Here is a 23,743-nt window from a genome sequence, read left to right on the forward strand (position 1 = left end):
GCTGGACCTAGTAATTGCAACTGAGAATGTAGCTGTAACGAACATGACCATGTTGCCACCAATTGGTGAGAGTGACCATAAGGTCATGACTTGGGAGGTGGCTAAAGGAGTCGAATTTACAATTAAGACAGGGTATATGTGGAATTACCGGGCTGGTAAGTATGACAAGCTTAGGTGTGTGCTTGGCTCAATGCCATGGCATGTAAAACTGCAAGGGCTGGATGTTGATGGTGCATGGGAGGTGGTTAAGAACTGTTTGCAGGAGGCAATGGTTGACTGTATACCAAGAGTCCGAATAATAAATCAGGTAGGGGTTAAATGGATGAATAACACTATTAAGCTTGAGCTGCAAAAAAAGAAACAATTGTGGAGGGAATTTAAGGAGAAGGGTGACCATCAGGTGCATGAACAGTATAAAGCTCAGGCCAGGATGGTAACAAGGGTGGTAAGAAAAGCAAAAGCAGATTACGAAAGGAAATTGGCCATGCAGGCTAAAGAGAATCCCAAACAGTTTTTTCAATATGTTGCAAGTAAAAGGAAAAATGCTCATGGTAGAATGATCTTAAAAAATGCTGAGGGTAGGGAGGTAACTGAATCAGTCGATGTTGTGGAATTACTGAGCGAGCACTTTGCAAGAGTATATCATCCAGGTGGTGGCTTTGCGGAAATGGAGGAACCAACAGCTTATACTGGAATTGTGATGAATGAGGTAGAGGTAACTAGTCTATTACAGAACCTCAATGTCAATACATCTGTGGGATTGGATGGTATACCAGCTCGTGTCGTACGTGAAGCGGCCAAAGAATTGTCAGTGCCCTTGACCATTATGTTTAATTTGAGCCTCAGGACTGGGTCAGTCCCAAGGGGGTGGAAAGAGGGGAAAATAGTTCCACTGCACAAAGGTGGTTCCAAGGCTGCTGTTGAAAATTACCGGCCAATCAGCATAACAGGAATCATTATCAAGGTCTTAGAGAAAATAGTCAAGAGGAAAATACAAGATTGGATAGAAGAAAATGGGATACTGTATCGGGGACAGCATGGTTTTGTGAAGGGTAGGTCATGCCTCAGTAACTTGCTCACGTATTATAACACAGTGACGGCTGAACTGGATAAGGGTAATGGGTTTACAGTGATTCTGCTGGACCTTGCTAAGGCCTTTGACAGGATACCACATGGAATTCTAATCAGTAAATTGCAGCATATGGGAATGGACATAGGGTTGGTGAGATGGATAGGAGGGTGGTTGACGGAGAGATATCAGAGAGTGGTTTACTCAGGAGTAGAGTCCACTAGACGGCCTGTGACTAGTGGTGTACCACAAGGATCTGTTCTTGGACCACTGCTGTTTAATTTGTTCATAAATGATATAGGAAAGGATCTGAGAGGAACAGTTCATTTGTTTGCGGATGATGCGAAGTTGGGTAGGGCAATAGTGAATGCAGATGACGTCAAAATTTTGCAGGATGATTTGGATAGATTGGAGGTCTGGGCTAGGGAGAATGGATGTCAATTTAATGTGGCAAAATGTAAGGTTATGCATTTTGGGGTGAAAAGATGGGAGGCAGTTTACTGCATTGGTGGAACCGTGCTCCAGGAAATTGATGAGGCACGAGATTTAGGAGTGTTGGTGGATAAGGAATTGAAATTTAGGGGACACATTGCAAAAGTGGCCAAATCAGCTCATCAAATCACTTGGTTGCTGAAGAATACGTTGACAAGCAGGTTATTGTTCCTCTGTATCGAGCCTTGATAAGACCTCATCTCGACTACTGTGCTCAGATTTGGTCACCTAGGTTTCTTCTTGATGGGGAGGAGGTGGAGAGGATCCAGAGGTGAGTGACCAAGATGATAGCAGGTCTGTGGAATGAACCGTATGAGAACAGGTTGAGGATTTGTGGGTTGCAAAAATTGGTTGATAGGCGGAGGAGGGGAGATATGATTGAGACATTCAAATTACTGAAGGGTTTCTATAAAATTAATTCAGAAGATATTTTTGAGAACAGGGCTGGTTGTGGGAGGACTAGGGGACATCCATGGAAACTGGGCAAAAGTGTGGTTAGTAAAGGTGTTAGAGCTGGGTTCTTTACTTTTAGAGTAGTGAATGAGTGGAATGCGCTCCCTGAGTCTGTGGTGGATGCTGTGACAGTGAATGAGTTTAAGGCGAGGTATGATAGATACTGTATGAATGTCGAATAGTTGTGATGAAAATGATTTGGGGCCTCCCTCGATGAGTCTAATGACTCCCTGGAGTTGCCCGTAATAATAATAATAATATAACCATTGTCATATCCATCCCCATTTGTTCTGATTTGTATAACAGGTCCATGTGGCATTCTGTCAAATGCCTTTGCAAAATCCAGCAAACTCATCATGTAGCCATTTCCTTTATCCAACTCAGTTGGTACTCTTATACAGGGTGGCTATAAAATAACTTTCCCTCTTTGGATTTTTGATACTTTCCCTCTTTGGTTTATTGGTTTTAGCTACAGATGCCTCCAAAGAGGCATCTGTAGCTAAAACCAATAAACGGAATGAGACAAAATTTTATATTGAGACTTTGAAGGCAATGGGGAGATGATTTCTGCAAAGAAAAAGATTTAGTACCAAAAGTCGCTGATAGGGGGAATTTTGGCACTGGCAGAGCCAAAAGTCACATGGAGTGATGTCTGGCGATCGAGGTGGCTATGCCGTCAGAAAGAACTGACTGCATAACCCTCTATTACTGAAATGCTGGCATAAAAGGGGCTGTACTGAACGTTCAGTGCGTGGCCTTGAACAATGTTTGGACTCCATCTTACATAAAAATTATGGAGTCCAAACATTGTCTTTGCTGCAATGCAGGAATGACAAAATTTTCCAGCATTTGTCGATAAATCTCTCAGTAATGGAGCAGGTTACAGGATCTGTAGGGGTAATATGCTCAAAAAAGTATATTCCTATTATGAAATCGGCTGTGAAGCCACACCACACGACTACTTTTGGAGAATGCAGTGGTACTTGCTGGATCGCTTGGGGATGTTCAGATGCCCAAATTCTGCAGTGTGAGTGGTAACCGACCCATTCAGATAAAAATGAGCCTCACACCCCACAATATTCTCCAAGGCCAGTCATTGTTGACCTCCATTCGGGCACGAAACGTTAGCGGGAAGGTCATGCGCTTATCATAATCTGCGGTAGTTAGTGCTTGCACACAACTGAACTTATACGGATAGAAGTGAAGCATTTTCCGTAAGATTTTCCAGACTGTACCATAAACCATATCAAGTTCACGAGCTATGGCACGAGGTCTTGGACCAGTACTGGTCCCTGTGTCGTTGAACACCACAGTAGCAACGTCTGTTACTGTCTCTTCTTGCGCTGCTTTCCGTCCTCTGCCAGGTCTAACTGAATCCTAGTGATTCAGTTTCTTCAAACTTCTTAATCATAGCTCTCAGTGCTACAGTTGCTATAGGAACTGTACGCAGGTTATTAAGCCTTCTAAATTCCCAAAGAGCCGTTACGGCATTGCACTGTTTAAGGTAAAACAACTTAACAAGCAAAATATGCCGAGGCAAGGTAGGACACATATTGGGCACAATTCGTCAGTCATTCAAATAACTACCTGAACGTTCTCAATCCCTTTTTAAGTGGAATTGGTGGCACTTTAAATATTTCACACTTCCTCTTGCTCTTCTTCTTATGCATCTCTTGCTTAAAGAGGTTTCACATTCATTTCACTCTCATCCTATTTGTTCTTCGGACTCTAATGACACATTCAGATATATTACCTCATTTAAGCATCTTTTCAAACTTCCATGCATTGCTAATATCCTTCCCATTTAGTAACTGATATACCATTGGACTAAAGATAGAATTTTCCTTAATTTTTCATTATTTCCAACTTCGTAGTTCAGCATTTAACTTGTCCTAATTGAAACACTCTCTGGCCTTGAGTTGCTTCTTTACATGCTCCATGAGAAAGGTTTCTTGCATCAGCTCAATAAATTCTCCTTCATTCTTGTCATGTTTTTCTGCTACCTATTCAATGTTCAGATAAATTAACTCACACATAATAATTACTCATTTAGTATCCATCAGTAATTTGGTAATTTAGTAGCATTTCTTTCTCCCCAGCAGCTGAACCACCAGGTCTGTAGCAGAAATCCCCACCACATATTTCACCTTGTTAGCTTAGTTGCCTCAAACTCACTATTAAACAGGACATTTTTACCAATATTGCTTTTATAGGTTTCTATTCTAACTGGACTTAAGTCATCTGATATCATTAACAGTATCCCCTCCTTTCTTATATCTTCTATCCTTCCTGAAAACGATATGTGCCCTTTACACTTGATTCCAGTTACTTCATCTAACTCTGAGAGCCGAGTTTCACTAATGCCAACAGTTTTAGGCAACAGTGTATTCATCAAAGAAAATTCAACCACTTTGTTTCAAACATAACAATTTGCTTCCTTGCTTTTTTGTATAATTCCTGGTTTGTAAATTTTAGGGAAATTGTAGTCTAGGAAAATAGGTGTTGTAGATGTTAAGCTTCTTCCTAATTCCATCATCTCAACAAAATACTTCATCACTATGTTTGCCTAGTATGTATAACTGGTTAGAGGTTGCATGATCAGAAAGTGAACAATATGTAGTTAGTTATTTTTGACTTTTATGGTGCAAAAACATCAAAGGTCATACTGTGCCAGGACACAGATTACAGCAGTACATATGGTAAATGGTTAGTAGGACAATTACAAACATCCATGCCTTTGGCAGGATTCAAACCCTGCCAGGGGCATGGAGCTCTTGGCTAGAGAGCTGATATTCTAACTACTTGGCCAACCAGGCTGACCATTATGTAGAGGAGTCACATAACATTCAGGTAAGTTTTCTGTTGTTTTGTCTTGAAACTGTTGCTTCTACTTTTCAGTCTTTGTAATGATGTTTTTTTTTTTAATTTATTTTTTAAGGAAGGCTTTAAGTATCAGATATGTTAGAAGATGAAGATTTAGATTTGTAGAGTATCTATGCTGTTTCAAAACAAAGTCTGTTAAAGAAATATTATGTAACGTTTATGTATTGAATGCAGAGAAAAATCCATAATTGGAACTGTTTTTGCTGTAATGGCAAAGTCAGGGCCTTTTAGATAATGCACATACTCTTTACAAGTTAACCAGATATCTCAGTAGGTATATTAATAACTATCTTATCAAAGTATCTACCCAGAAGTAGATGATGATGTGGGAAGACAGCTGATGAATTGATTAAATTGATTAAACTTCCATTTAAGTTCATCATGATGAACAACCTTAAAATTTTTTTTTCATAAGATTCCATTGAAAGACAGATACTGTATAATGTTAAACAATTCCAGCGACAGCATCATGAGTTTATTGGATATTTCTGTTGTAAAAAGGCAAAAGATTGTTTCAGCATTATTAAGTTGGTATAAAAGTAAGAATTTGGTAGCTTGTAAGTAAATATGATGGACTTTGGAGACTGCAAAGTTGTTTTTTTTTTTTTTTTTTTAATTTTACAGCAATTAGGAATTACCTGCTATATTGTGTGAATAATTTAGGTTAATGCACTTGATCTGCTTTACAAGTAGTTTATCATAGATGTTATATCCAGGGGTGGCTCGTGCACAGGCACTGCGGAACTGCAGCACCCCCAATTTTTCTCGATATATAAATATATTTATTAATTTATTTATATTTGCTTGTAATATTTAATTTTACCATCAACAATCCTTTACAATTCTCGTATTTTGTATAAAAAATAATAAAAATCCATCTTATAGCACTTAGGAGGGCGAAGGATGCTAGCAGTACTGTGTTTACCACAGTGTCATATTGCTAGTATGTGCTACGCATGCAAGCATGTGCACATCATAGTGAGTTGTGAGCTATTAGCTTAATCACTGTCCATCGTGCAGTTCCACTGTTGTTTATATACAGTCATAGTGTTCGTAGTGCTTATTGTGTTTACTCCGTCTCTTTAAATATTTGAACATTACAATTAAAGATATAACATTTGTTATAGTTTTTATTTTAGAACATTATTAGGGTTATGATAATATCATAATCCCAATAATGCATGGTTAGCCTAGTGGCTTTGCGCTTCGCAACCATATGCCTGGGGAAGGAGTGTCCCAGGTTCGATTCCCATCAAAGACGTGAGGAACTTGAGGATCTTTCTCAGGCATAGCCAAGTTAGCTGGTCTTGGGCACGGACAGTAGGATTTTTTCTGCCAGTTTATCTGCCGTTTTTCATCCTGCAAGCAGGCAAACCGGCCCCATGAACATATGCTTCTACAGTCAAAAATATATTCCCCCCCCCCTAAGTGACAGGACAGTTGGGAGTGGTACTAACAAGTAGTCGCATCTAAGTAACATGCGGACCCTGCACAGGGAGTGGGAATAACGCATAGTGAAAGAAGAAAGAAAGATTGGGGTTATGATAATGGATTTTATTTTTAAGTAATTTTGAATTATACTAAACTGTATAATTTTATCGATAATAAACAATATTTTTTCATGTTTAATTTTTACCATAATTTTGATATTTTATCCAAACACGTATACACTGTACTTACAGTTTGTATGTATATTTTGAAAGTTGCAGCATCCCCACAATTTCAAGCCACGAGCAGCCACTGGTTATATCTCTTTGAAATGGGTTCTTCATAAAGCTTAGAAATTTCTTGATGAATTGAAATATACATATAGGCACATTTCAGAAGAAATAAATAATGCAGAAACTTAGGGTGAAATGATTTATTTCTTGTACAAGGTTTGCCCAAGTATCAAAGGTATCATTAGCATAAAATTCAAAAATTGAACAAGACATAGGCAAACATAACTGAAGAATAAACATTGCAAATATGGTAGTAACATGCAAATAACACTGAGTACCATAGTTTAAACTTTGCTCAAGTCCTAATGATGTTAAAAAAAAATAATAATTAACTAGGATATTAAGGAGAGCAGTCTTCATAAAGGGGATAGCCTTAAACTATCAGATCTATTTAGAGTAGGATGACATAGCAAAGTTTCACAGCTTTTTATAACCATTCCAAACAATCCTGTATTTGAAAGGAGAAGTTTGTTCATCAGGCAAAAGGTTACTTGGATATAAACCTAAGTGAATGGCTTGCCATTAGATACGAAGGTGGATTTGATGAACTGCATTTCTTGTGTCAATAATTCCTCAGTAGAGCAAATGAAACTGTCACAGCACCATCATTGTGTTAAATTGTGAATGAATACAATTCACAAAGGAATGTTTCATTCATAATTTGACAAGTTAAAACCCTTGAAAAAGGATATGCTTGTATTTTAGTATAAGTTGTATATAGCCTGAGAAATATTGGATACCGTAATTAGTGTAAAACTTGTGAATATTCCCGTGTAAAATACCAACTAAATTGTATGTTAGACAATGAATTTGTTATATACATATTTTCTGTTAGAATTGATATAAAAGAATTACTGTGTAAATTTTTTATAACCAACTGAGATTATAAGGTCAAAGTATGCGTGCAAGACACCGGATTAGTGAGTTGCCTCAGGCAGTCACGCACCGACCTAAGTTTTCGGGGAAGACGCTATGAAAAGGCAAGATCCACGAGTGCAAAGGCATAACATGTCGGGTGAAAATTTAGTGTTACAAGGAGTCCCACTAGTGGTTGATATAAAAGGGCTGGAATCCCCCCCCCCCTCAGGAGACTTTTTGTCTAGAGTCTCTATTCTCTCTCGGTGGCAGAAGTCGGAGGTGTCGGGTCGTGGTTAGAGGGATCGCAGATTCCAAGCCCTACGATGAACGAATAGACGATTTTCAAAGCAACGGACAACTCCCGGAAAACATAGTGGCCAGGTAGCGTGCCTTATGGATGCAGAATCGCCTTGCTAAGAATATTCTAGGCATAGATGATCGGTATGCAGACTCCATGAGGACCAACCTAAGTTGACAGGAATTTTAGCCTTAACATAGAGAGAAAAAAATGTTTGGAAGGAAAGGAATCCAAGAATCGAAAGGACAAGCAAGAGGAATCCTCAAGTTCGGTATAGTAAACTTTTAATCAAGTAATGTGTGAGAGGAAGGTAATTGTAACTTAAGAATCATAGACCTTCATAAAGTTTTGAGACTCTATCTAAAATTAAGACAGAACTGTGATATTTTAATCATAGTCGGTGAGCAATATGTGCTATGTATTATAATTATACTTCTGTTGATTGATAGTTATGTTTAAGAGCTGTAGAGATGTCTAATCCAGACAGCTTGATTAACACCTAAAAGTCACTATTGGTTTTATAATCTAAGAATGCGAGCTTTGAATCTTTGAACATAGTGTTTTTGTAGTATTAACTATTGTGTGATGTATATTGATTAATTTTACTTTGTAATCTAGTAGTACAGTGATAATTGAAAGTTCTTTATTCTGTATGATGATCATTATGTTAAATAAACCTTTTGCTCTTATTAATTTGGTTGTCTGTGTCTAAGAATCCGATGCACCACTCAAATTATTCTGATCTAAGCAGGAGATAATTGTTAATTAAGACCATGACTGCAAACATGGTTGATTATAGAAGGTATTGATAATTGATAACTTAGTATAGAAATAGATTAGATTAACCAGAACCTTAAGAGAAGTTAACTTCAGAGGCTTTGTTACCAAGGAGTTGGCTTAACCTTGAGACAATCCCTTTGTAGATCAGGCTCATGCACGTGATAATGTAAGGGGTTGAAGTATATAATAGTAAGACAAATATAGACACATTATAGGCACTGCTGAGATAGGACAAATTATTTAAGAGATAGTTAAATAAAGGAGTTAAGCCATGTTAAGTAAATATTACCTACTAGAATCATTATAACAAATGGCGCAGCAGACAGAATGTGAATTGTACTATTAAATTGAAATCTTAGACAGTTCACAGTGAGTAAGTTTCGGATTCTGACTGGGCATTTGAAGAGCAAAGGTTAAATTCTGAGTAATTTGAATATTTTCTAGTGTAGTATATTGTAAACTCAGGTATAAGCATGTCCACTCCTACTAGTAGTTCAGGAATGAACGATACAGAGTTCTTTAGGTGTATAAATCCACAACAGGTGTTCCTGCAATTTTCGGGGAAGAGACAGACGATGTCATAGTGTTCTTTTGCTATATTGAAGAGCTAAGAATGGCTGGAGGATGGACAGACTTTCAGCTACTGGTGCTACTCTGCAGTAAGCTGGTAGGGAAGGCCAATACCTTCCTATACTCCTCCTCTGTTCTAAAAGAGACTCTGGAATATCAAAAATTTAAAGAGATACTAATCTCTGAGTATTCAAAGAAAAAAAGGGGGACCCCAAACCTTGAGGGAATTGTATGGATGCTTACAGGAAGAAGGCAAAAGTGTAACTAGTTATCTAAACAGAGCACTGTCCATTACTCGATCCATGAGAACATCCCCAGAGGAAAGGACCCATCTGGAGTGGACAGCATTCCAACAATTTAGGATTGGGTTGTGTGATGAATTGAGAGGGGTCATTTATAAAAAGGAGGCGAGAGACTTGGATAGATGCTACAACCTGGCCAGAGAGAGAGAGAGAAAATAGTGGAAGAGATGGCTCACGCCTCCTCTTTGAGGCTACAATTATGGAAGGGATTGGGGGCTCATGTTCCCCTCCTTGTAGGTTTTGAGAACAAGTCCATCTCTAATGTAGTTTCTGATCTCCTGAGGTCATTCAGGTACCATCAATGCATGATGAAAGAGGAGTCAGAAGCAGTAAATCTGCAGAAACATTAAAGTGAGGAAGGGAACCCACCCTTCGAGACGTGATGGACAGGGAATAAGATTGGAGATTTCGAATCTCTCCAAAACAAGTATAAAAGGGGGAGACCTAGTTACAGTCGCCAGTGAGTCACCTGAAAAGGGAACCTCAAGTAAACAAGAGGGGTACAGAATGCAAACAGTATCGGTGGCAGAGGTAGAGGGAAGGTTGCCCTTGTCTCTGGTGGAAGGTTTTATTGAGGAAATCCCCTGCAAATTCTTGTTTGACACCGGGGCTCATGTATCTGTGATTCCAATGCCATTAATCAAGGAATTCTGGACTACGATCCCTAACAACTTCACCGAATTGTGCAATCCTGTAAAGATCATGGGAATCGCAAAGGTTGAGCTCCTCTCAGTATTGAAGGTCAAAGCAAAAATCTCCATACCATGCTTCCCGGTAAATATCTCGCATGAAGTGCTGTTCCTCCCCAAGCTTGCAGACACTAGTAATCAAGTCATATTAGGCCTTGATTTTCTGGAGAAGCATAGATTTATGTGTGACTTCGCTAATAAGACACTATCTCTATGTAGAAAGAAGTTGAAAATTTATTTATCACTAGGTTAGACTATAATAGATTTAGTTTAATCCTTTATCCCAGTGAGAGCAAACAAAGTTTGCGCCTGAAAATATCTTCAGGACTAAATATAGTGTTGTACTATCTTATCCAGTAAGTAGTGCAACACCAAGGCAACTCGTGGCAAAGGTGGAGCAAGCTACCAGGCACTTCTAACCCAGTATCTCCCATAATGCAAAACACATTTCCTATGTGGATATGTATACTGTTATGCATTAAAGGGATTGGCCATCTACCCAGACTAGTTTCGACCTTTATTGAGGTCTCTTCAGTGGGAGCCAGGCCCAGAGCTGGAGATACCAGGCAGAAGCAGTAGCAAGTCATCTGTGCCTATGGGAGTTGCCAAAAGGTTTATCACCTTTTTTAAAAATTACTCTGGATTTAGAGAAAGATGTTGAAAATTTATTTATCACTAGGTTAGACTATAATAGATTTAGTTTAATCCTTTATCCCAGTGAGAGCAAACAAAGTTTGCGCCTGAAAATATCTTCAGGACTAAATATAGTGTTGTACTATCTTATCCAGTAAGTAGTGCAACACCAAGGCAACTCGTGGCAAAGGTGGAGCAAGCTACCAGGCACTTCTAACCCAGTATCTCCCATAATGCAAAACACATTTCCTATGTGGATATGTATACTGTTATGCATTAAAGGGATTGGCCATCTACCCAGACTAGTTTCGACCTTTATTGAGGTCTCTTCAGTGGGAGCCAGGCCCAGAGCTGGAGATACCAGGCAGAAGCAGTAGCAAGTCATCTGTGCCTATGGGAGTTGCCAAAAGGTTTATCACCTTTTTTAAAAATTACTCTGGATTTAGAGAAAGATGTTGAAAATTTATTTATCACTAGGTTAGACTATAATAGATTTAGTTTAATCCTTTATCCCAGTGAGAGCAAACAAAGTTTGCGCCTGAAAATATCTTCAGGACTAAATATAGTGTTGTACTATCTTATCCAGTAAGTAGTGCAACACCAAGGCAACTCGTGGCAAAGGTGGAGCAAGCTACCAGGCACTTCTAACCCAGTATCTCCCATAATGCAAAACACATTTCCTATGTGGATATGTATACTGTTATGCATTAAAGGGATTGGCCATCTACCCAGACTAGTTTCGACCTTTATTGAGGTCTCTTCAGTGGGAGCCAGGCCCAGAGCTGGAGATACCAGGCAGAAGCAGTAGCAAGTCATCTGTGCCTATGGGAGTTGCCAAAAGGTTTATCACCTTTTTTAAAAATTACTCTGGATTTAGAGAAAGATGTTGAAAATTTATTTATCACTAGGTTAGACTATAATAGATTTAGTTTAATCCTTTATCCCAGTGAGAGCAAACAAAGAAGTGCCTGGTAGCTTGCTCCACCTTTGCCACGAGTTGCCTTGGTGTTGCACTACTTACTGGATAAGATAGTACAACACTATATTTAGTCCTGAAGATATTTTCAGGCGCAAACTTTGTTTGCTCTCACTGGGATAAAGGATTAAACTAAATCTATTATAGTCTAACCTAGTGATAAATAAATTTTCAACATCTTTCTCTAAATCCAGAGTAATTTTTAAAAAAGGTGATAAATCTTTTGGCAACTCCCATAGGCACAGATGACTTGCTACTGCTTCTGCCTGGTATCTCCAGCTCTGGGCCTGGCTCCCACTGAAGAGACCTCAATAAAGGTCGAAACTAGTCTGGGTAGATGGCCAATCCCTTTAATGCATAACAGTATACATATCCACATAGGAAATGTGTTTTGCATTATGGGAGATACTGGGTTAAAAGTGCCTGGTAGCTTGCTCCACCTTTGCCACGAGTTGCCTTGGTGTTGCACTACTTACTGGATAAGATAGTACAACACTATATTTAGTCCTGAAGATATTTTCAGGCGCAAACTTTGTTTGCTCTCACTGGGATAAAGGATTAAACTAAATCTATTATAGTCTAACCTAGTGATAAATAAATTTTCAACATCTTTCTCTAAATCCAGAGTAATTTTTAAAAAAGGTGATAAACCTTTTGGCAACTCCCATAGGCACAGATGACTTGCTACTGCTTCTGCCTGGTATCTCCAGCTCTGGGCCTGGCTCCCACTGAAGAGACCTCAATAAAGGTCGAAACTAGTCTGGGTAGATGGCCAATCCCTTTAATGCATAACAGTATACATATCCACATAGGAAATGTGTTTTGCATTATGGGAGATACTGGGTTAGAAGTGCCTGGTAGCTTGCTCCACCTTTGCCACGAGTTGCCTTGGTGTTGCACTACTTACTGGATAAGATAGTACAACACTATATTTAGTCCTGAAGATATTTTCAGGCGCAAACTTTGTTTGCTCTCACTGGGATAAAGGATTAAACTAAATCTATTATATGTAGAAAGAAGTTCAGGTCAGAATTCAGAATAAGGAATGCTGGTGAGGTGAGCAAGGCTATGGAAATCAAATTGAAGGATCATAATGATGACTCGAGTATGTGGAAGGATAAGTTAGTACAAGGTGCCATTAAGTTATCAAGTTCAGAGCAGGAAAGGATTCAAATCAAAGAATTTTTCAAGTTAGTGTTTCATCACTACCCGAGAGTGTTCACAGAGATCAGCTCTCTTTCCTGCACCAACAAGGTACAGCATACTGTTCAAATTACATCCAATGTACCAGTATATGTCAAACAGTATCAAACACCCCTCAAACATATGGACACACTCCAAAAGTTATTACTAGAGTATGAGAAGGTGGGCATTATTGAATGATTCAATTCTAGGTGGAACAGTCGGTTCATCTTAGTAGAAAAACCAAATGGTGGGTTAAGGTTTGTTCTGGACTTGAGGGAGGTAAACAAGGTCACCAAACCTATTGATTTTCCAGTGTGCAAGATTGACCGGCCTGGGAGAAGCTAAATATTTCTCAGAATTAGACTTAAACTCTGGCTACTTCCAAATTCCTCTAAGGGAGGAAGACAGGAAGTACTTTGCCTTCACTGCGAGATGGCAAAAGTATCAACTGTGTCGACTTCTCCAAGGGGGCCAGGAACTCAGCCATGAGTTTCCAGTGTCTAATGAACTCTGTCCTATCTGACATGTTAGGAAGAGAAGTTATATGCTTCCAGGACGATCTCCTGAGCTACTCATCTTGCATTAAGGAGCACAGTAGATTACTGATGGGAGTTATGGAAAGACTAAACAGGGCCCAACTTTCCCTAAAGTGCTCGAAGTGTCAGTTTTTCCTCAGGGAAGTGGAATATTTAGGGCACATTGTGAATGAAGCTGTAATAACACCCACAAAAACCAATGTGATTTCTATATTAAAGGCAAGGACTCCCACTACTGTAAAAACAGGTCCGGAGGTATTTTGGCATGATTAACTTCTATAGGAAGTTCATTCCCAAATGCTCCAAATTAATGGAGCCCATAGTTAGGCTAACAAAAAAAGGGATAAAGTTTGAGTGTGTGTGTGGGGGGGGACAACAGCGAGTGCATCAACTTCTAAATTTGGCTTTGACCAGATTCCCGGTGCTGACCAATCCTAGGCTTGGTCAAACTTTTTTTCTCTCAGCGGATGTCTCCAATGATACGATTGCCTCTGTTGTAGAGCAGAGGGAGGGGGGGAAGGCTTTAAGCCCATCGCATTTGTCAGTAGAAAGCTTTCATCATCTGAGAGGAAACTACTCCATAATTGAGAAGGAAGCATTCGCCATCGTTTACGCCCTTAGAAAGTTCAGGTATATGCTGTTAGGGCAACAGATAATCCTGCATTCTGACCACAAGCCTCTGTCATTCATCTCTTCCATGAAGGATAAGAATCAGAGGATTATCCGGTGGGCCTTAGAGATGTAGGAATTCAACCTAGAGGTAAACTACATTCCTGGCTCAGCCAATGTAGTTGCAGATTATCTGCCGATATCCCTAGACTCTGGACCTGACGAGAGTGTTAGCTCAGATGGAGAAGTAATCAACTCCATACTTAAGGCAGAAGAGTTAGACAAGATAAAGAGCACATCTCTCAAATACCAAGTCTGGGAAAAACCTCGTATAATAGAAGAGCAGAAAAGGGATCCAGTGTGGGGAGGGGGTGCGTATCAGAGGGTCTTAAAAGGAGAGAAGTCCCCGGACAGGCAATCCTTCCATCACATCTTGTACATAGACCAGGATGGTCCTTTGCTATCAAGGTAGGCTGTCACAAGGAGGTGGAAGGATAAGATTTTAGTTCCAGAAATCATGATTCCCTGGGTGCTCCACACATTTCATGATTCTGATCTAGTGGGTCATCAGGGGATACATAGAACGTGGAATAGAGTGCAGGACAGATATATATGGAAAGGGATGGGGGGGGGATGTTGAGTCATATGTGTCCTCCTGCCACTTATGCCAACAAAAGTCCAGCATTATAGGTAAGGCCCACTCGAGTCATTCCCAATCCCCACACGCCCTTTTCAGGCAGTAGCTATGGATATTGTGGGCCTGCTCCCTATCACCAAGAAGGGCAATAGGTATATATTAGTAATTATAGACATGTTCTCCCGATAGGCTGGCAATTAAAGATCAGACTTCAAGAACTGTAGCAGATAAGTTTTTCAAGCTCATTATCTCCAGGTATAGAACACCCCAAACCCTCCTCTCAGATCAAGGCTCTAACTTCACAGCTGAAGTCATGCTACAGCTGTGCAAGTTGTTGAGAATAAAAAAGTTGTTGACATCCCCAGAGGAATGGAAGGTGTGAGAGGATGAACAGGACACTGAAACTTACCCTATCCAAATTAGCAGATAGCCAGGTGTCAAACTGTGATACCTACTTATCGATCACCTTATTTGCATGCAGGACCGCTCTGCATACTGCCATTAGGGAAGCCCCTGCTGTTGTCCTTTATGGCTTCGAGCCTCTTTTCCCCAATGATTTCAAGAACTCCCAGGTAAGCTCTGGATTCCCTGACATAGATGATTACCTAAATATCCTAATCATGGATAATAATATAGCATATGAGATGGTAGTCAAATCTAGCGAAATTTGCTCACAACGGGCGAGAACTTATGCCAACAAGTTGAGAAAATATAAGGATCTAAAACCAGGTAATCTTGTCTTTCTAGAACAAAACTCTGTCAACAAGAAAGGAGGAAAGTTTGGAAAGAGTGCAGCTGGGCCTTATGAGATCCAAGAAAAATTATATCTAGTGACCTATAGAATAAAGAAGAAGACTAAACAGGGTAAAACTTTAATAGTGCACTCAAACAGATTGAAATTATATAGAACCAGATCAGACAGGTTGGTGTGTCAAGGGGATTCGTTGGAAAGCGTGTTTGTGAGAAAGAGGAACACTCGTGCAGGGAACACTTATCCAAGAAGTAAGGATAGCATGAAGCCTACAACATGTAGGAAAAGTTGAGTTGATCAACAAAGCATTAACAGTGGTGAAATTTCTCCATCATATAGGATGTAAACCACATTACCATCCCCTATATTAAAGGTGTATCATCCAAATTACTTAGGTTGATTGGCATCTGTGTAACCCTTTTTCTCACAATAAACTTACTTCTTTTTCAGTGTTTGCAAAGGAGAGACACATATCCTGGTATTTATTAAATTCCTTGTACCTGGTCTATCCTACTTTGGCCAAAACAGTAGAATGCATCTGTTTACTATGAAGATCTTCTAACTGCATTAAATTCCATGTGACGAAACAATCTGGACTTGTAAAACATCTAATTTCCTCCAAACAAAGGATTCTTTGAATAAGACTGAGTCCTACATAAAAGCCATTTTCTCTTTGAATGATTATTCAATATCAATTCAATATCAATTCAATATTATTCAATATCAATTCAATATAATGATTATTCAATAATATCTAAGTTTATTCTCTTTACGGGAAAGTTCTCTTTGGTTTGTTTTAAACATTGCTAGGATTTTAACTTGGTTCACAATGTTACTTCTCCGATTATGTGTGCTTAATCCTTGTTCAGTGTTTGAATTTTATATTAATGATGCTTTTGATAGTTGGATGGAAATTCTATGTTAAATAAATCATTTCATATATGTTTTTTATTGTTATTTGTTTTGTTGGATCGTCCTTCCTGTCGTTTGATCCGCCATCTTGCTTTAACGTTGTTCTTATTAAGGTTAATTAATTGTATGTTGATTACTAATCCAAATATAGGGACATTTCTATTATACTGCACCACTCTATATTCAGATTAGTCTATGCACAATAGTGTAATCAAATATTAATTAACTTTAGCAGTCTAATGTTTATACATAGGCCGAATTTTACATTGACATTTGAGGTTCCTGCTAGGTCCGATAATTTTATAAACGGTGCAGTGGAAAAGAATCAGGCTAACAATAAATTGAAATCAATAAAACAAAACATTTAATGCAAGGTTATATAATATATACATAAGCATACTTTGGATACAAGATAATGCAAAATTAACTCAGTTCAACTACACATAACATTCACTTAACTTTTTGTATTAAACACTGAGCTTCAAAATCTAATTTCTCCCTAATAGGCAAAGATAGTTCTAAAGTTCTTTACCACTGAAATTCACAGCAAATATTTTAACAATAGTATTCTTTATCTATCCCTTAGTCAGAAATCACATAGTTCAGTCTAGAGATAGCTATCACTTTAAGGGGGGGGGGGGGAGACTATTAATCTTCTAGCTTCGGCTAATTTCAGCATAAACACCACAATTAATGTTAGGATTTAACAGAAGGAGTTAATTCTTATAACTTCACTCTAAAATGCTATAAAGTACAACTGTTCTTACCGGAATAAATCTTTGCACATATTATTCACTGAGGCACACTTAAAACTTTAGTTAATTATTACACTGGAGCTACACATTTCAAAAGTAATCTTCTTTAAATTAACTTAATCTTTAATTTCAGCACATCACATATGCAGACACACTTACACTAGAAAATCTACTTATTCCCCATATACTACTTTACAATAGAATCAACTTTCTACTAATCTTCCTTGAAAGCTCTAGAATACAACATTAACTTCAGAATTCCATATCAGTATTCTGAGTTGTCAATTTACATTTCGATCCTTCGTAATCTGATCACAGCACTTAATTCTTTGTACTACAGCCTCTTATTTAACTCCGTGCTGCCAATAAATTATTTCCTCATCTCTATTGTACTTTTCTCAGTGGCATTACTGTGCTGAGTGCTCCAATTGTACTCAGTCCCTAGTTCTAGTGCTGACTGACTGCCGACCAACTGCTTTGACCAACTCCTGACGCACTGCTCTTGTTTACTCTCGCTTTCCGTTTATATATTTTCACTCCATTTTCCCGCCAAAACTTGTTCTCACCGACTAGCTCATATCAATTCCATCTCACATCCATAACTCACGCACTACTACACTCGCGCTTTCTATTTTTAACTCTGTCTCCATGACAACAATTAGAGCAGTGCATAAGCATTACATAACATTTTACCTTTACATACAGAAACTAAATAAAGGGATATTTTTCAATTCAAATAATATATAATTAAATATGATGAACACAATTTCTCCTACTATTAATATAGGAATAAATAAAATAATCTGAACGTTATTTTTATACAGAGTCCTTTCCATTATTAATATATATCCTAGATTAATTAATTAAATAAAAAAAAAACTCAAAGGTAATTAAATGAATAATAGTTTATAACAAGAGATTTACATTAAATAATATTTACAATTGTAGCTTTTGCCATGGTGGATTATGTTGGATTCTGTAGGGAGTATTAATAATTTTATTTTCTCTTCATTCAGAATCCAACAGTTTCTTCTAAAAAAAAAAAAAAAAAGAATTCCTAGAACTTCTGGTCATATGTCTAATGATTTTCATTTTCTCTTGTTGTCTTGTATGCTTGCTACAGTTCTGCCTCTTGTGTGTTTGATATATAAATACAGGGATCAAAATTAAAGTATCCCTATTTCTAAGGCCTTGTGGAGCACTGCCGAGTGATCCAAATTGGTTTGCTACCACTGCCAGGTCTAACTCCCAACAATCCCATTTCTTCAAAATGACTAATCATTCATCACTGAGCACGTAGATATAGTGTACCTCATTGACATTTGTTCAGTTGACAAAATTTGCACAGTGCAGCAACAATATTGCAATTGTTTAGGTAGTACAGCTTCACTAGCAAAGCTTTGTTACAAGGTTAGTGCTATCATTATGGACAGTATTAACAACCACAATGAAGAGAAAAATTCCAAGTCTGTCCTTTTTTTAAACACTCCTGACACCTGCCAAGTTGCATGATGTGCAACATTCATCATCATCATCATCATCATGTTACTAAAACCATTATATGAGTGAATGCATCTCATGAATTGGGCACTGGTCATAATTGAAAATTTTCACATGAGCAGACAGTCATAAATTGAAAGATTATATGGCAAGACCTTACTGTACACACACACAGTGATTTCTATAAATTAAGGAAGAAAGAGAATAATCATGATAACCCTTGGAACACATGAAAGTCTACTATGTTATATAAAAAGTGATACTCTGGTTATCATATACAAATGAGTCATATATGCAAATGAGCCATCGCACAAAAACGGGCATTTTGGAGTGGTTTTTCATTTCATGTTTTGAGTGAGAACAAGACATTTCATGATAGCAAAATGCTTGGATATGGCTGCAAAATATTATTTAACTGATGACTTTACAAGTGATAAAGGCTAGATCCAGCCAAAGGTCTGGTGGAGGTAGCAAGATGGTTGCATGTGTAAGTCATTCCATGTTTCACAGATTGTGTAACCAATTCCAGCAGTCATGAATGACATCCTGGAGATACCGTGACGGAAGGACATTGGCTACAATCACAGTGGGTGACTGTTATCTCCAATTATCTGCTTGCCAAAATGTACCTTGAATCAATTATGATCTGATTTCACGTCAGTTATAGGAACATTGGTATCTGCTTCCAGTGTGTGCAGATAGCTTCACGAAGGTAGCCTGTATTACAACTTATAATCTGTGTACTCCTATCCCGATGCCATAGGAGAGACCATTTGAAATGGGCTAGGCTCCAGATCAACTGCACCTGAGCCCAGTGGGACTTGGCATTGTTCATAAACAAGTCCCAATGTGCTCTACAAAGCAATATCAAATGTCCTCTGATCTGGAGAGAGCCAGGGATACTTATGTTGAAGATAGTGTGATAGTTTTGGGGGAGACATCTTGTTGGGTTGATGTGTATGTGTTTCTTAGCAGAACCGTGAATACTGCAATTTATAGAGATGAGGTCCTGGACCTCCTATGTTCATCTGTATGCAGGTGCAATAGGAGAGACATTTATCCTACAAGAGGATAATACTTCTCATCAAGAAAAGTTCGTGGATCAATATCGTCAGGAAGAGAGTATTGTACATGTGGACTGGCCAGCCACTTCACCTGACCTTATCCTATTGAGCATGTGTGGGATGCGCTCAACCTTCCTTTCCCAAAAACCTTGTGTATCTTTATGAGAGCTTTGCAGGAGCAGTGGTTGTTATTACCATCTGAACTCCTTATAAACAATATGAAACATCATTTGAACACTATATTCCTGTGAGGGATGACTACATTCCTTATTGTGGCACTTGGGCAATCTCATTTTGATGTCTTGTTTTTGACGATTGTCTACCCATTTTTTGCTGAATTAAACTAGTTATTTACAATTTTTAAAGGTGTTTCTTTCACATCTCATCATACGATTTTTGAGTTATCCTGATTTTGCTCTTTGTTAATTTATGGAAAGCAGCATGTGTTTGTGTGTGTGTGGGGGGGTGTATACAGTATATATAAAACAGTTAACACCTATGTTTTTTAATGTACTACATATTTACACCTTACTGTTGGTGACATTAATAGAAAACATATGTAAAACATCTTCATTATTGACAGAAATGAATGAACTGTCGATGCCTTGCTCTGTAATAACTGCTTTGGTATGCATGTGTCATGGAAGACTTCTAATTTCTGATAGAAAGTTTGTGGAAATAGATTTCTGCTCCACTCCTCTTTTGTCAGTTTCTGCCATTATTAGTAGGACACTTTTAGTAATTTTAGTACTTTAGTAATAATTCCATTCATTATGAAAATCAATCTCATTTTGATGGGATTGATTATACATGAGAAACCATTGTGTATCGTTACTCTGCCACTTCCAAACATTGTTAAAACAAACAAGTTTAAAATAAAAAATTAAAAAAAAACCAGACATCCTTATATTCAAACATCTATCAGAGTAGAAGAGTATGTGATGACTAATTATTCACTGGACTGATTTCCATTACTTAGCTGTCAGGCTCTGGGTGAAGTTGGCTCACACCAGCCAACTAGGACACACAAATAATAGAGAATAATCATGAATATAACAGTTTATTCATTGTTAATAAACCTTGTGGACTGTAGCTCCTCCGTGAAAATTCATGGCATGTGGCTCTCTAAAAGGTTTGTTTTGTTTTGGATTTATGGCTGAAACAATTAAGCAAAAAATAAAATTCATAACTGTGAATGCTAGATGGTCTTATTTCATTTAATCTTTAACTGCAGCTTTTAGCCATTTTCTTTTCTATATAACCAAAATAGATTTCTGCTATGGAACAGAGTTTGCAGCAACAGCAGGAGGAACATCAGCATCAGTTACAAATGGTAGAACAACAATATCAAGTAACTATTGCAGAACTAAGAAATTTACTAGATGCACAACAAGGAATGAGTAGCAAGTAAGTTTTATATGTATTCATAATAATGCTTAATGGTATAACCAACACCAAGAGGAAAAAAATATTTATTAAACTCACTAATATTTTGCTGGTTTTCTACCTCATCATCATCATCAGAGCACAATAACCATGATAGGCACATATCACTTAACTAAGTAATTGTAGAAACAATTTAAACTATACCTAATTTCCTTACATGGTGCCCTCTATGGGTCAGATAACTACAAAGTTAATTTAGAGAAGTCTGGCTATTGGGTCTTAAAATGATAGTCTTTTAATAGATAATTTTAACAATAGTCTTCCAGATCTTTTACTAAAGATCTGGAAGACTATCATTAAAATTATCTATCTTAAAATCTATCGTTTTATGACCTAATAGCCAGACGTCTCTTAAATTAACTTTGTACTTTAAGAGAAGGCACCTTAAATTGTTTCTGTAATTACTTAGTTTAATGATGTGTGCCTGTCGCAGTTATCATTGTGCTCTGATGATGCTAGGTAGAAAACGAGAAATAATCGTGAGTTTAATAAATGTATTTTTTTCCTCTTAGTGTTAGTTATACCGTTAAGCATTATTATGAATAATTAAAAACGCCTAAGTTTTTATATGTATTTTTCTATCAGATTTTTTTTTCCTTCAAATTTTTTAATCAGTATATTGCTGAAGTTATTATTTATATTCTCATTAGTGATATCATAAAACAATTAACACATTTAAGTCAAGAGGACAAATTAACATGGAAAAAAAGTCATATCACCAGAGATGGTAATGGGTCTAGTTGAATACATATATATATACAATGTGTGTAAAATGCATCGAAATACCTAACTAAATGCATAATGGATCCAATCATTTATAATATAAATATCAGAGATTTAGATTAGAATTGAAATTATGCTTATTTCTGCTTTCCACCTGGAGACATCAGTTCAACAAGAGTGGCTCTATGCCATTAACTCTCAGTTATTTTAAAAGAGAAAAATGAAGTTTGGTAGGTTCATGTTTTTGAGGGAAGCAGGAAGAAAATATGACTTGATACAACTGCATCTGGATTATTGTGCTTAGGTCTGGTCACCTGAGTTTCTTGATGATTAGGAAATGGTGGAGAGGATCCAGAGGCAAGTTGATTAAGATGATGTGAGTGGTCTGTGGAATGCTTCCTATGAGGATAGATTAATGGTTTGTGGATTGCAAAAGTTGGTTGATGAGCAAAAAACGGGGGAGATATGATAGAAACATTTAAGTTACTTAAATGTTATTTTAATCAAAAGGATTTTTTATTGGATTGATGCAGGAGAAAATGTTTCAGCACTTGCTTAGAGGGGGGGGGGGGAAACAAGAAGTCATCCCTGGAAGTTGGATGGGTATGGTTAGCAAGGGTGTCAGGACTATATTTTGCTTGGAGAGTGGTGAATGAATGGAATGGGTTGTCTGAGTCAGTTGTGTTTTGTCTGTTAATGGTTTCAAGGAGACAAGGTACAATAGATATCATGTTGATAGTTTGGGTCTCCCATAATGAGTCTTAGGACTCCATGGAAGTGTCCATGCATTAATAGTAATAATATACTAAAGCTTTGAAAGCAAAGTCAAACAGTTCTCAGATATGAACTGTATATACTCAAATACTGAAGTTATAATTGGGGAGGGGTAGGAGTAAAGGGTTTGAAAATGAACAAAATCTGAATAAAAATTTGTTCATAAAAAAACAAAATAATCTGAAGAAAATAAGAACTTTGTGGATTTTTATTTTATTTTATTATCCTTTAAAATTATATAAAATGTTTGTGGTTAATAAGGAGTATATGCTTTAAGAAAAAAAATTTAGAAAAGCTAAATTATATGTAAAAATAGATAAATAAAAATGATGAGCACATTTTGGAAATATTATAGAAGATAATCACGAAAGTAGCAAAATGTTTTGAATACTCTGCACAGAAATGGATTAAAGAATAACCACAAAAGGAATCAAGAATCACGAAGGTGATAGAAAACTGAAGATAAGCATATTCTGGAGTAATTACATTGAAAAATTAGTATTATTATGAATGCACCACTAGGTGCATTCATATTAACATTTACTGAAAGATGTACTTACAACATTTTAATGATTAACCCATTCCACACACAGTGTGGGCTACAAGAAGAACTTGTAATCTCACATGCTTGCAAACAGCATCTTCTTTAACCAGCTTCTAGGTATGACCCAAAGTTCTACCTCCACCATTCAGAAGCTGCAAAATCTTTCTTTTGTTTATATACTGCAAGATCCCCCTTATTAACATGTATGTTACTATCAGTCTCCTCTTCTCATCTATTCCTGAAACTTTAATGACCATGTTCCCTCAGTCTTTCTCCATATTCACAGTTATATCTCCAGTAATCATCTTGGTTACTTGCTGCCTGAATCTTGTCAACTATTGCCCTTAACCTACCTACAGGCCAAGGTGCATGAAATAGTGAGATCAAATTGCACTTCTTATCCATGTTGTTCAATGGGTGTTACAAAATCATATCCAGATTTAACTGGACACCTATAGATGTCGTGGCCGGTTTGGGGTTAAACCCAGGTAACCATATTTGCTCACAGTAATCCAGATTCCTTATAAGTTAGTGTTCTCTTTAATGGTACCATTGTCCACCTTAACAGTGCAACTCCTAAAAT

At 37.5% G+C, this 23,743-nt stretch overlaps 1 protein-coding gene across 1 annotated transcript in view; it reads left to right on the top strand.

The window, feature by feature from the left end:
* The window catches only part of LOC150104182 (sodium channel and clathrin linker 1-like), a 222,682-nt gene that overhangs the window by 178,281 nt on the left and 20,658 nt on the right, over nucleotides 1-23,743 (top strand). The window contains exon 16 of the mRNA XM_090396804.1: nucleotides 20,944-21,080. Coding sequence (XP_090252930.1) covers nucleotides 20,944-21,080 — 137 coding nt within the window. The remainder of the gene's footprint in view (nucleotides 1-20,943; nucleotides 21,081-23,743) is intronic.

Source organism: Typopeltis vanoorti, chromosome 8 (assembly GCF_054136105.1).
Source record: "Typopeltis vanoorti isolate ZY-2024b chromosome 8, IOZ_Tvanoo_1.0, whole genome shotgun sequence".
Classification (NCBI taxonomy): domain Eukaryota; kingdom Metazoa; phylum Arthropoda; class Arachnida; order Uropygi; family Thelyphonidae; genus Typopeltis; species Typopeltis vanoorti.